The sequence below is a fragment of the Elaeis guineensis genome, chromosome 10 (genome assembly GCF_000442705.2).
Source record: "Elaeis guineensis isolate ETL-2024a chromosome 10, EG11, whole genome shotgun sequence".
NCBI classification, from domain to species: Eukaryota; Viridiplantae; Streptophyta; class Magnoliopsida; order Arecales; family Arecaceae; genus Elaeis; species Elaeis guineensis.
In genome coordinates this window covers 38,273,318-38,287,771 of record NC_026002.2, presented here as the reverse complement: position 1 = coordinate 38,287,771, position 14,454 = coordinate 38,273,318, and the positions used below count along the sequence as shown (strand labels likewise).

General features: G+C 39.7%; 1 protein-coding gene across 1 annotated transcript; it reads left to right on the top strand.

Annotated features, from left to right (window-relative positions):
• Positions 1-4,969: 4,969 nt before the first annotated feature.
• LOC105052347 (protein SCARECROW 2) lies at positions 4,970-9,044 on the top strand. The gene is made up of 2 exons (XM_010933124.4): positions 4,970-7,031; positions 8,414-9,044. Exons 1-2 carry the CDS (start codon positions 5,209-5,211, stop codon positions 8,886-8,888), a joined length of 2,298 nt encoding a protein of 765 aa, XP_010931426.1. The 5' UTR covers positions 4,970-5,208; the 3' UTR covers positions 8,889-9,044.
• The last annotated feature ends 5,410 nt before the right edge of the window (positions 9,045-14,454 follow it).

The following is a 14,454-nucleotide window of genomic DNA, read 5'->3' as shown; positions in this document are numbered from 1 at the left end:
CCATACACATCAAAAGATTATTGAGTCAAGATAGACCAATATCTAACTCAATCAAATCTTATACTAAAACTAGTTGAATCGGCTATGTGACTCCCTTTTTTTTTTTATTCCATTCTCCTTTCTTATTATTTCATCCCACTTGTATGGCATGGAAGTACTATACTTTTTGCTGGCCATCGATTTAATACAATTCTCCTCCTTTATCTAAGCGGCTTAGCACTAACTAAGTACAAAATATTATACATTAAGCATAGCATGAATGGAGTTAGAATCAGAATAATATATAATCAAGATAATTTAATAAATAACTGGATTGAAGAGGGTGGGACTTATGATCTCAAACAATGTTTAGTTCTGATATTGTATGAATTGACTAATTGATCCAAAACACTTTAACAAATATGAAAACAACCAACAATACATATCAAAACTAATAAAGCTAAACTAGTTGACAATCTCACACGATCCTGTAGCTAAATTTACAATTTGCTCATAATGTTCATGACATGTAATAAGATTAATTTCTCAGTTTTTTCCAAGATTATATTTTTCAAATTTCCCAACATATTCTTTTTTTATATATAAAATAAGCCTATCCTAGCAAAACATGTGTTTTCTATAAAACTCATTGACATGCAAATAGATTTCAATAATATATAGAAGCCAAAAAGCCCTAGTAACCTCCTCCCGGACTTAGGCTGCCATAGATCTCTCCGTTGGCTGGTTATCAAGTCCTCAATGATGGTGCTACTCCAGAAAACATCCAACTTGACTTTGTGTGAGAGGTCAATTTCTTGGTTGGGCCACAACGCCACCAAGAAAAGCATTGCTTGTCGGAAACAAGGAGTGCACCAGGCCCCCCCAGCATCCATTCTCTAAGTTTAAAAAAATGACCGCAAGTTATCACCGTCGTATAACGCCAGAGGCCGCATGTTTATGTTGCCATCACCGCCGTAAGCTAACCGCGCTGAGCTCGCAAGCAAACAGCAGTGCTGGTTTTAGCCGAAACCTGCGTGATCTTTCGAACTGTCAGCGTCCAACTTGGTACTCTCGCGCCCTCGTTGCGCCCACTCCGTAGGAACGACAATGTAGCGTCGATCCCACGTTGAGAATCGGGCCAAGCCGTCTGGTAATCTCACCGCGAGTGACAGGATAATTAAGCGTATAAAGTATATGCCAGGTGTGCGCATGGTGCGGAATGGTTTGATAATTGAGCAGGTATTTCGTGGTACAAAGCTCAAGATGTTGCTGTTTAATTTGATAGCTTAATTTTTTTCTTCTAATAGTTTAAGTTTTTGGATTCAAATGATTCATTAACATGGCATGACTGCTCAATGTCATTGGAGATTATGAATTTAATTCCTTTTCATGCTAGTTATTCTTTGTCTTGCCCTTGTATTTCAATCTCTAGATACATGATTGTTAGTGAAGAGTTACAATATGTTTGAGTGATAATAGAAAACTAAATTTCTACCATTCAATTATAGATGATAAAGAAGTGTAGATGCATGTGCAGGAAAAATCAACACCTATAAGCATTGAAAGATAGAAAAAAAGCATCTTAGAAATAGAAATAAAAAATTTACTAATGATGCTCTATGCTAATAGTCTAGCCAAGAATTATATTCACAATCATTGTAATGAATCAATGATTATAATTAAATTGGACTATATACTTCGGGGATAAAATTGTAGAACATATGATAATGAGACATATGACATAGGCATAGTAAAAATTGATATTAGTTATCAAAAATCATTTATATATACTAAATACAATAACAAGTTTTTCTAAAGATGGATAATATTTAATTCTATAAGACTTGCTAAACTAAAGTCTAATAAACAATCACATGCAAATGTACAGCATCAAACAGAACAAAACCACTTAAGATTTTGCCACTTGGAAGCCCTTCCTCCCTAGGAATGCACATACATTATGCATCATCTCAATATTGTCGTATAGACACTAAGATTGTAATATTTATCTTCTCCATATCAATGTATTATTTCATCAATGGTGAAAACTAATGGTTGTTAACCCGCTATTATACATTATAATTTAAACAATATAATTTCTATCTAGTGTTTGAAATACTTAAAAACATTTCACTTATTCACCCATCAGCAAACTAGGTAAAATTTGAGCATCTACATTCCTCCATCTGCATGGATATTCTAATGTCCCCCTAAAGTAAATCTAATCTTCTTGCTTTTCTGTTTCTATTTTCAAAAGAATTTATTCAACTCTTTTTCTTAGAAAAGAAAAAAGAGATTGGTGTCTGTCTATATGGGGTAAGCAAGAGTCACAATAGCACATCACAATTCCTTCTCTATTACACTGTGATATTGAATACCTCTTGCTCCAACATATCTCTCAAAAACACACTTTTATTTCTCAAACTAGTGAGCACTGTTTGAACCAGAAATGGTCCCATCTTTTGTACATTAATCTTGGTCAGCAGCACTTGCTTACATGAACTACCAAGGGTGAATGATAAGCAGCAGCTCTGAACCAAGTAAATATGCTTGCAGAGGTGCAGAAGTCTATTGGTCAACAGTAGCTTTGTGGGGATAATTGCTATTAATTCTGGCGAGCAGAGGCTGGTAATGGACGGATTGGGCCGTTGGGACCACCCATGACCCATCACTCCCGAGAAGCAAAGCGCAGGGTTCGTGGATGTTGCCTGCCCAGCCCTCGAGCGGTCCTCGCCCGCTGTTAAACGCCACATGACGACGTTAACAACCACGAGTCTAGAGAGAGAAGACATCGGAACATGAGAAAGAGCAGCAACTCATCCCAGATGGCAAGAATAAATTAAGCTGCAAATCCCTTTTTATTTTTTTAATTAACTAGGTGGAATTGTTTTGTGCTCCACAGGGGGGCCCAAGCCTAGCAAATAGTTTGATAGATAGATATCTAATAAAATAGTAATAATAGTAGACATAAGCAATGACATTCACTTTGAAGTCACTGTTTATTTCTCATGTAGGTGATGTTGAATTATTATATCCTGGTTCTACATGCTGCTGGGATAGCTATTCCGGCTGTTTTAATGTAATCTTGTCTATTAACTGTTACAGTATTACTTGTATATCTGTAATCTGTAAACTCTCTGAGAATTTACGTATTTTGGATGAGTCTCTGCTTCAGTATGGACTAAAGAAAGAAAAATCAGTCTATTTGTTTAAATATTTTACATAAAAAATATTTAATTGTTCTGTTTGGATTCTTTGATTAAAAATTAAAGGTTCTGAATTCAATTATTGATAGTTTATTCTTGAGTGTTCAAATATAGCTAGGTGATTTCATATGCGAGAGGGACCTCCTTATCTCTTAAGAAAAGGGTGTTGAACTATAGATATCTATTGTCTTATGATGTCAACGTGCTGATTCACAAATCTATTATTGTTTTGAGTCAAACTACTATTACGTATTGGCATCCATAGGCGATCATCTTCTTGATTTTATATGCTTTCGTTTATGTTTCAAAAAACATAGGATGTACTTCTCCTTGTTACAAGAGAACAGATTCTACGTAAACAATTATTATTATTATAATTGCTGTTGTTGTTGTCGTCGACAAATTTGGTGCAAGATAGATCCTGGCAAGTTAAAAAAGACGATCTGCACTAATCCTTCACGCTCCATTTAAGCAACTCATGGTTTTGTTAATGATTTATTTAATAATTAGTCATCAGATTTTCACACTGTTGAAATTTCCTAAACTGCAAGCTATATGGTATCTGAACTTTTATTGGAAAAACTTGTACGGTCTATCAAAAGATATGATACACTAGTATAACTCTAATATTCACGGTTACTTCTCGAGAAAAAAAAGAAAAAGAAAAATAGAATCAATTTATATGGTGGTGAACGTAATTGAAGGACTACCAGCATAAGATTCAAGGCATATGTCCTAATGTTGTTTTTATCTGATGAACTGGCACGGTGGTAACTTCCTTTACACCAATTAAGCGTCGACCTAACTTGTGCTTCCTACTAATTAGTGGCGGAGCATATCATTTAGTAAGGCTATAAATATGTTTTAATTGTGTCAACTACTAGCATTTCCACTAATTATACATGCTAACAAATGTGCACTTCTATAATAGGAGATCATTCACACAATTATTGCCTATTCAAATTATTTGTTCGCTGTTTTCTTGTACTTATACCAATTCTTTGCCACTACTGCTCGTGGCATGACATGGTAGATCAAAAAAAAAAAAAAAAAAAATCTATTCTTTAAAACATAGGATTATTTGATACACCTCGTAATCTAAAGTAAAAGCACATATTTGTCACGCTATTGGACTTTTCAAGAGCTTCTAATATTTGAGAGAACGGAACCATCACTTGGCTCTGCACGTCTAAAATGAGAGAAATACTTTTTTGGTTGCTAATGTATGCCATCGCCTTCTGAGACACTCCAAGGAATTCATCGCAGCAAAGTCAGAGTCAAGTCTTCCATCGAAAAATCAAAGTCTTGCTGCCGAAAAATACAGCAAACTGGCATCCACTCATTTCAGCCTGAGAATTCTATCTTGTTCCAAAGCGATTCACAAACGGAATCCAAAATCCATACATCCAAAACTAATACATCCACACCGAGCCCAATCAATCTTTGAAATAAGAAAAAGGCAGTGAGAAGAACATTGAAACCACAGCCAGAACAGAAAGAATAAGATATCAGCAACCAAGTCAGAAAGTAGCATCAGAGGTGTGTGGAACGAAAAACACAATGTAACAAGTTTTTCCAACCCACTCTCGCTCCCTTTACTCCAAAACTCCCAGGTCAAAAGAAAAAGGCAGTGGGTTACTATAAGTAAAACCCCAATGGCCAGGATGGCAGCACAGTAGGTGGAGGCCCCATCCCGCCTGGGTGATCGCGTTTGCATCCCGAGACGAGCGACAGCAGGGTCGTGGGCTTTGAAGAGGGGGGAGGGCAGAGCGCGCGGGCACCGAATCCGACCGACGCCCCATGTCCCAATCCCCCCGCCGTTATCTTCTTGGCGGAACCCAATGCCCTCCTCGATCCTCCCCTCATCCCAATTCCGCCTCATCTCTTCTACCTTCTATTATTACTATTATTATTCCCTTCCCACTGCTCTCTTCCAATTCCAACCTCCACACTCTTCTTCCCCTCCTGCTCCCACAAACACCAATAATCCCATGCACAGAGCAATTTCCCCTTGTTTTTTCTGATGGCCTTCTCATCTTGCCTCCTCCTCCCTCCTCCCTCCTCATCCCATGATCCTCCCAACTTCTCCTCTATACCTCAACCCACCACTATTTCTACACCCCCCCTCCTCCCCCACTCCCAACAACACCAACACCACCACCACCAACAACAACAACAACTAGAACCAGAAGAACTGCTCTTTTACTTGCACCTACAACAGCAGCAGCAGCGCCTACTACAACACCACCAAGAAAAGTTAGACAAAATGGTGCGCAAGCGTCCCGCCTCCGAGCTCGACCTCCAGGCCGAGTCATCCGCTTACCCCAACCCCACCCGCCTCACCCGCCGTGGCAACAACTCCTCGGCCTCGGCCGCCCTGCCCCCCGGTTTTATTGGCGATCTCCAAGCCCAATCGCCTCTACTGTTTGAGCCGAGTCTCAACCCCAACCCTCCTACCGTTCTCTTACCCGGCGCTGGCCCGAGCACTCTCTTGCAGTCGCTGCCGCCTCAGTTGCCGGCTCCGCCCGCCGTGTGCGGGTTCCCCGGGCCGCCGCTGTTCCCGTCCGATGCGGAGCGGGGAGGAGGGTCGGGTGCCGAGGGGCTGCAGCTTTTGGGTTCGTCCGGCATTGGTGGGTCCTCCGACGACGGGAGCGGCGACGCCGCCGCGGCAACGGCGTGGATAGATGGGATCATTCGGGATTTGATCAGCAGCGCCACGGCGGAGGTGTCCATCCCCCAGCTCATCCACAACGTTCGCGAGGTTATCCATCCGTGTAACCCCGGCCTCGCTGCCGTCCTCGAGTACCGCCTCCGGTCCTTGACGTTGGTTCCGCCGGCTTTGCCGGCGCTTCCATGCGGCGGAGCACCGGAGCCGTCTGAGAAGCGGAGGCGTCCGGCTCCGGTGCTGCCGGAGCTACGGCCACCGCTGAAGAGAATCGATCCATCGCCGTCCTTCCAGTCCTCCGCCGCCGGATCGTCCAGCCAGCACCTCCCTAGCTGGGAAGAACCCAATCCGAATACAAATCCCAGCTATTCCCGGCTCCCCAATCCCCAGCAACCCCAGCCGCAGCGGAGCTCGGCGTCCGCCTCCTCCGACGAGGCCACGGCGGCGACAGCTGCCGCGGCCGCCGCGGCAGCGAAGGAGAGGAAGGAAGAGATCCGCCAGCAGAAGCGCGACGAGGAGGGGCTCCACCTTCTCACCCTCCTCCTCCAGTGCGCGGAGGCGGTGGCCGCAGACAACCTGGAGGAAGCGAACCGCCTGTTACTGGAGATCTCGGAGCTGTCGACCCCTTTCGGCACCTCCGCCCAGCGCGTGGCTGCCTACTTCTCCGAGGCGATGTCGGCCCGCCTCGTGAGCTCCTGCCTGGGTCTCTACGCGCCACTCCCCTCCGTCCCCCACCGTTCCCGCCTCGTCTCGGCCTTCCAGGTCTTCAACGGCATCAGCCCCTTCGTCAAGTTCTCCCACTTCACCGCCAACCAGGCCATCCAGGAGGCGTTCGAGCGCGAGGACCGCGTGCACATCATCGACCTCGACATCATGCAAGGCCTCCAGTGGCCGGGCCTGTTCCACATCCTCGCCTCGCGCCCCGGCGGCCCGCCACGCGTCCGTCTGACCGGTCTCGGGTCCTCCATAGAGGCGCTGGAGGCGACGGGGAAGAGGCTGTCGGACTTCGCGCAAACACTTGGTCTGCCGTTCGAGTTCTGCCCGGTGGCGGAGAAGGTGGGGAATCTGGACCCGGACCGGTTGGGGGTGAACCGGAGGGAGGCGCTGGCCGTCCACTGGCTCCACCACTCGCTCTACGATGTCACGGGCTCTGACACCAATACACTGTGGCTTCTCCAGCGGTATATCTCTCTCTTGCCCTACCCTACTCTACTTTATGTGTTGGATTTTTCTTTTTTTTTTTCAAAAAAGGTTGCTCCTTTTGTTACCTTCTCTTCCCACGGTGCAATGATTACCATTCCACATAAGAAATGGCAATGAGCTACGAAGAATAGCTGCTGCTGCTACTGTTCTTCTCCTGCGTCTTCTTCTCTTCCTGTTTTAGCTCTCCTTTACAACACTCTTCTTTTACATTTTTTAAGCAGGAGATGATAAGCATCTAAAAGTGCCGATTATTAGCTCTGTGCGGCCTTTCCTTTGTTCTCATTACTTGTTTTGCCAAAAGCACTCAGTGGACATTTCTGCGAAAGTTTTTATTAGTCATTACTAGCGTGTAGCCTTAATGCATTAAATAATGGCTGATGTTTAGCATATAGAAGGTAGGAATGAGAGTTTTATTAGTCTACAATTCAGGAAAGTACTGGGTATTACTAATACTTATCTTTTCCTCTCTCAACAAGATTTCGTGATAGTTTATTTTGGCCACATTTCTTATAATAATGATACTTTTCATTAATTTTAACCCAGTAATTAGTAACTGAACTTTGGTATTGTGAATGTTAGACGGGGGTGATGATTTCTACTATGATCAGCTTGAAAGAGAGCCTACAAATACTAAATATTTTTGTTTCGTAGTCTTTTCCCCCTCTCTATAGAAGTTGGCATCATCATCTCGACAAGATAATATGGTGGTTCATTTTTGAACATTTGTCTCCTTCTAATGATATTTTTAACTACCTATGATCACTGCACTTTGGCATTGCTGATGTAGATGCCACTAATATCTTCTGCAGAAGAGAGCCTACAAGTACTAAAAATTACTACATTCGAATAAAATTATATCATCTTCTTTACACGATTACATTCTAGTTCATTTTTGTTTATATTTCTTGTTATAATGATACTTTTACTGCTTTTTTCCGGTAAATAGTCGCAGAACTTTGGTCTTGGGCATGTTCGCTTGGAGGACAACATTATGCTAAGATCTTCTGCTAAGAGAAACAAAAATACTAAATATTACTACATTCTAATCTTTAATAAATAATAAAGAAAAGTATTCTACTTATCTTCATTCTGTCTGTTACTTATGAATTATTAGTTTATTTCTACTCCTTTCATAGCGGCAATCAATCACTAATACTTAAGACTACTAAAACATATGCTAAAAACGCGCCTAAAAGCAGTAATTATGACTACTTTGTAGCCTTTCCGCTCTCCTCGCAGCATGTCATATTTTTTACCCGGCAATAGTTCTTACTTTGTAACCATTACTTTCAGTGCTGTAACAATAGACTAATAGTTAACCCTTTCAATATTGGAAATGTTTGCATGGTTCTCTTAAAAGGCTGGCGCCGAAGGTGGTGACAATGGTGGAGCAAGACCTAAGCCAAACAGGCTCGTTCCTCTCCCGGTTCGTGGAGGCCATCCACTACTACTCCGCCCTCTTCGATTCTCTGGGCGCGAGCTACGGCGAGGACAGCCAGGAACGGCATATCGTCGAGCAGCAGCTCCTTTCCCGCGAAATCCGCAACGTGCTCGCCGTCGGCGGGCCGGCGCGCACCGGCGAGGTCAAGTTCGGCAACTGGAGAGAGAAGCTCAGCCAGTCCGGTTTCCGCGTCATCTCCCTCGCGGGCAACGCTGCCGCCCAGGCCACCCTCCTCCTCGGCATGTTCCCCTCCGATGGCTACACCCTCGTCGAAGAGAACGGCACTCTCAAGCTCGGCTGGAAGGACCTCTGCCTCCTCACTGCCTCGGCCTGGCGGCCCATCCACCCTCCTCCCTCCGCCACCACCACTACCACTCTTTGCACCTCCCGGTAGTTGGTTTGGTTCAAAAGGAGACCAACTTGGTTACTTGCCCACTGGGGCTTCATAGCTAGAAACCAGCCGGCCGACCACCTATCTTTCTTTGTGTATACGAGACGGATGTTTTGCTCGATGAGAGAGCAGTGAATGGGTGAAAAGCACATTGTGTTAGTGTGGTCTTTGCTGTGAGTGCTACAAATGAGGTAGAGGGCTGCATTGGTTTTTTCAATCTCCTACGGTTATTTCCAATGAGGGGTCCTTTTCCCTCTCTCTCGATGCTATTGTTTTTTTTTTAATCCCAAGAAAGAGAAAGGGAAATAAATGAGTTGTCTCTGTGTTTGGTTTCTCTCTGGCAGACGGGTCTGGAGACGGACAAGGACGTGGTCTTTTCTCCTTTACTTTGGTTCCCAGCGTAGCTTTCGTTGAGGGGGTGAAGAGAAGCTTTATTACCACATGGAGGAAGGGAGCATGTAATGTAATGTGAGGTGGGTGAGGATTTATGGCAGGGGTCGTGTCCTTTTTTGCTTCGCTTAGCAGCTGGAGTTCAAATTTGGTTCAGGTTTCGGGGATGTGGGCTGGGATCACGTGGTGGGAGTTTTGAGGGTTGCAGAGGAGGGTGACGGACGCATGGGGTTCACTCTTTTGGAGGGCTTCTGTGGCTCGTCCCATCTGATTCGGCGGACATATCAGGGGCTTGAAGTGTCACGTCAAATATGGGAGATTAAATTTCTTGAGAGGATGGGTCTGTCGTAGCATTTAATGGGTGGGGCACGGTATATCCGTGGTACCACCTACACCAGTCTAATTAAGTTTCGCGGATGGCTCACCTCCTGTGCGTGTCTTCCGGTCACCTACTCGATTAAATTATTGGCAGGTGAGTTTTGTTGCTGCCGATCTTAGGTTGCGATTGGTGTACTCGAGATGGGTTGGGATCGATGGAATAGATGAGGCTCCAAGGTGAAGGAATGGATCTGCAAAAGGGTTGTGTTGTCGGAATTTTCCTTTTCTTTTTTGGGTGGAGTCTCATCAACGCTCAACGATTGGTGCAGTGGAAGAAAGAACAAGAATAAATCGGAGAATAAAAGGAGCTCGAGATTTACCTAGGATCCCATGCTATTGATATGGGGTGGTCGATGGTTGCTCCTGGTCAGTTCTGTAGAGATCGTGCTCTCAATTATTACGTACCATAGTTAGCAAGCAGCTGAAATAGACAATGATGATCAATTTGACTGTCCGTCGATTTCGGACATCTTATCTACAGGATAGCAGATGGATAGGAATTTTTGGCTGCAACTCTCGGCGAATATCATCGACAAATGCAATCATAGCTTCAGATCATCCACCGTCGAGATAGCTGCCCAATTTGGATTCTCTTTGGCGTGGATCGTAGTTGGACGAAATATTTTCTGCATCATGTTCAAATCAAATTAGCTTTGAATAAATAGAAATAGGTGGTCCTACTCCAGATCTACGTTTGCAACTTGCTTATATTAAACATACCTGATAAGTCTATCTCCTTCTCTCGAGAAAAAAAAAAAAAAAAAAAAACTGCAGTTGGTGGCTCCTAATTTTTGAATTCATCCTTCAGATGCGACTATTTATTGTGTGCAAGACATGTGCTACATAATATACATGAATACATAGAGTTAAACTAATATATAATTTATATGCGTTTGCCGGCTGAGTTGATTTGAGTATTAGAAAAAATCCTTCTCATAGATTAAAATAGTCTTTTTCTAGAAAAATTGGAGCTAAAAATGTCATTTTGTAATCGGATAATGGTATAAATTTAGTTTAGCTGGAGCATTATTGCTCCATAAAAGCTAACATAAAATGATCAATATAATTATTGAATCATTACATTCTTTGCATTTCTACTATCCTGTAAGATATTTTATATCACTAATCCTATTAATTATAATGTCTGCTGAGTATTTTATCATAAAAAGCTTTATATAAGTTGATATCAAATATATAAATTAATTAGAATGCAATTCTCATAATACTTAAGGTAAGCTAATTCACAAATATTTGAATTTTTAAGTGAACCAACTTGTTAGATAAGCATGATTTGTTTCCTTCTCTCCTTATTACTTTGTTTGGGAAAGACATAAGAGGAGCATGTGTATGAAGAGGGAGCATATAATTTAATACAATTGGAGAGATTTCATGTGGTAAACAGCTTTTGTATACAAAGAAATTCGATTAAACTGACTCAACGAGGATGCAACACACCCAATTGACTTGTGTTATATTCTTTTTCTTTTTGGAGTGTAAGATTATGTAACCTATACATTTGGCTCAGTTTAGGGGAAAGTTATGTTGAAGATTTATTGAAGAATATTTTCTCATGGATCTCATGCAGAAGATTAAAATATAAAAAAATCTTTCAAGAAATGAAAAAAATAAAATCCAATCAATAAATCATATCTTAAAATTTCTAAGCGGCCATTAAGAATCGTTGTATCAACATCCTACAGAAGAAGAAATAAACAATAGAGGCATAGATCTTTTTTTTCCTCTCCATCTTATGCCTGTCTCCTTAATAGGATGAGTTCCGCCTTAGGAATGCAAAGATCTTAATGCCCTAGGATTTTTCTACAGATGGATATATATAAGAGTGGAGTGGGGATGTAGCCCAGTTAATAATGTTAATGGGTCCACCTATTATAGAGCCCATTAGACGAGTCAGGCCTATACCAATATCTGCCACATCACATGATTAAGACAGTAGAACCCAAGATAACATGATCGCAAGTAATCATTGGCTCCTCAACCATTTATTCAGATGACAACCTAGCCCATATTTTTTTATAACAAATCAAAATAAGAAATCGGTCTATAATCAATGGAAGCTTACCTTATGAAAATTTTCAACATTCTCCCACTTGGACGATATTGATTAAGATCTTTTTTTTATTTACGAAAATATAATTATTGTATATAGTTTAAAAAATGACTCTCAGGCTAAGAGTACCTTATGTGGCCACATATGCAAATGTCCTGAATGAATAATATCTTTAGTCAAAATTCAGTCTGCTAAAATCACTAATATTGAATTATAGCAGTCTTCATACTATTTATTGATATTAGATCCCTCTATGGTTACAAATATTAGTAACCTTATCGATATGAATTTTAGTGATGTAGTGCGTATAGTGTAAACTTTATACCCATGTGATCAAAATATATAAAGCTCATCATCAGTCCACTTTATGATTTCAAATAAAACACCTTTATGCTTTCCAATAAAAGCTACAACAATTTTAAACTTATATCATAATTTCATCATATGTCTTAAGATGAATCCTTTACGTCGCAAGGCGAATCATAATATTAGTGATATCAATTACAACATAAGCAATATTTTCATACTTAAGTAGTACTTTTATGCTTAAGACTTTGATTCAAACCATACTTTTATGCTTAAGCAATATCTTTATACTTAAAAACTTTCATTTAAATAGCATTTACAATTAACATATGAAAATATAAATGCAATAAGTCATTATAAAAATAATAAAAAATAAAAACTTTATGATATCCATATAATGTTCAATAAAAATAATACTCCCACTAACCAAGTATATTAAAAGATTCCAACAAATCCATATTTTTTATATGTTTATTAAATATGATGAATCTAAGTCCTTTGGTCATGAGTCTCTCAGCATTGCATCAATTTTTATATGTTCAATTACAATGTCTCCCTTTAATCAAATCTCTGTCTGCCATCTTTATATAAATAAGAATGCTGAAAATTTTATTTTTCTTTGAAAAGAACACAGCTGCATTATTATCACAATAAATCTAAAATAGTTTCAAGATAGAATCAATAATAATATACTCTGGGATGAAGTTTCTAAATAAAATAGTATAAGTTGCAGCTCTTAACATGCTGCAAATTCTGCCAACATAATATAAGATACTATAAGAGTTTGTTTTGAACCTTTTAAGAAATAGCTCCTCTAGCCATCATTAAAATATAGTAAAATCAGATTTCATATCACCCACGCAATCAGTAAAATTCAGAATCATAATATCCAATTATTTCAAGATGATCAGACTTTCAAAAGTCAGCATATATTTTGTTATGATTTGTTTTATAAATACCTCGCTATGTTCGAAATACTCCATGTTTAGATTTGTTATGTATATCCTCAAAGTATATTCGCATATATGCTATATCTGATCTGGCATAAATCTTTACATACATCAGACTATACATAATAGTTAAATAAAATATATTCTTCATGGATTCTTTTCTATATTATTCTTAGGATATTGGTTTCCTACTAAATTTATCTCCCTTGACCACGGTATATCTTCAAATTTATAATTATGCATACTAAAGCATTCAGTATACAATCAATGTGACCTATCCAAGACAACCCAAATATATCATAGATTATTCTTGTAAATCTGAATACCGAGTATAAATAAAGTTTCTCTCAGATCCTTCATATCAAAGATTTTAGATAACAAAATTTGATCTTATGCTACAATAGAGTCACTACTGGCAAACAAAATAGCATTTATATACTAGAAAAAGAAAAAAAAATTACTCCCACTAATCTTAAGATTCATATATTGATCCACTTTATTATCTACCAATCTCAAAAAATGCTCAATGTCATCAACTTAAGATATCATTTTTTCGATGACTACTGAAGACCATAGATATATCTTTTAGGTCTGTATACCATATGTTCTTTTCCACTCTCAACAAAATTTTATGATTGATTTGTATAAAATTCTTCCGATGAAGCTCTAAGTTAAAATGGGTTACCAATGTCATGATTATACTTAAAGAATCCTTACAAGAGGTTGAAAAAATGCCTCATTGTAATTCATGCCTCTTTTATGTATCGTTATGCAACCAATCTAGCATTGAAGTATTTAATCTTACCTTTAGAGTCATTCTTAATTTTAAATGCCCACTTAGACCCTTCAGGTAATGCCATTAGATCTCATACTTTAATTTCAACCATAAACCGTATTGCATCATATATAGCTTTAAGCTACTTAGCTAACTAGAAACATACAATAGCTAATCATATGAGACTGAAGTAACCACATGGCTAAGGCCATAGCCATTCTCAACTAAATGAACCAAATAGTCCTTCGAAATGACAGCTTTCTTTTCTTTTTTTCTTTTATGATTTCTTTAATGATACTTCATTAATTATCTATGGAGATACCATAACTGGATCATATATCTGATGTTGCTCTCTCACTGTCTTTTTTAAGATGAAATATAATATTTTCTAGAATAACTAGAATAAGAACAATGAATTTTTTTTAATGTCATATCTTCAGTATAAGAGCATCTGTAATCATCGATGCATATCAAACTCTAGAAATCAGGCATAATTAAACTTAACAATCTTGATATGTCTATCAGGGTAGTAGAATCTATATCCTTCAAAATTATCTGAATAGCTAATCAAATAACAAGTAGTTCTAATCCAAACTATCATTGTCAGATTATACAACTTAACATTTATAAGACAGCCCAGACATAAAAAAGATTGGTACTAGGCTTCCTACCAACCGACAACTCAAAAAGGTGTCTTGGAAA

Excerpts from the sequence above, each read along its gene's own strand:
- LOC105052347 (XM_010933124.4), top strand. The coding sequence starts at position 5,209 with ATGGCCTTCTCATCTTGCCTCCTCCTCCCTCCTCCCTCCTCATCCCAT. Across the intron at positions 7,032-8,413 it reads ACACTGTGGCTTCTCCAGCG|GCTGGCGCCGAAGGTGGTGA; the intron begins GTATATCTCTCT and ends TTCTCTTAAAAG.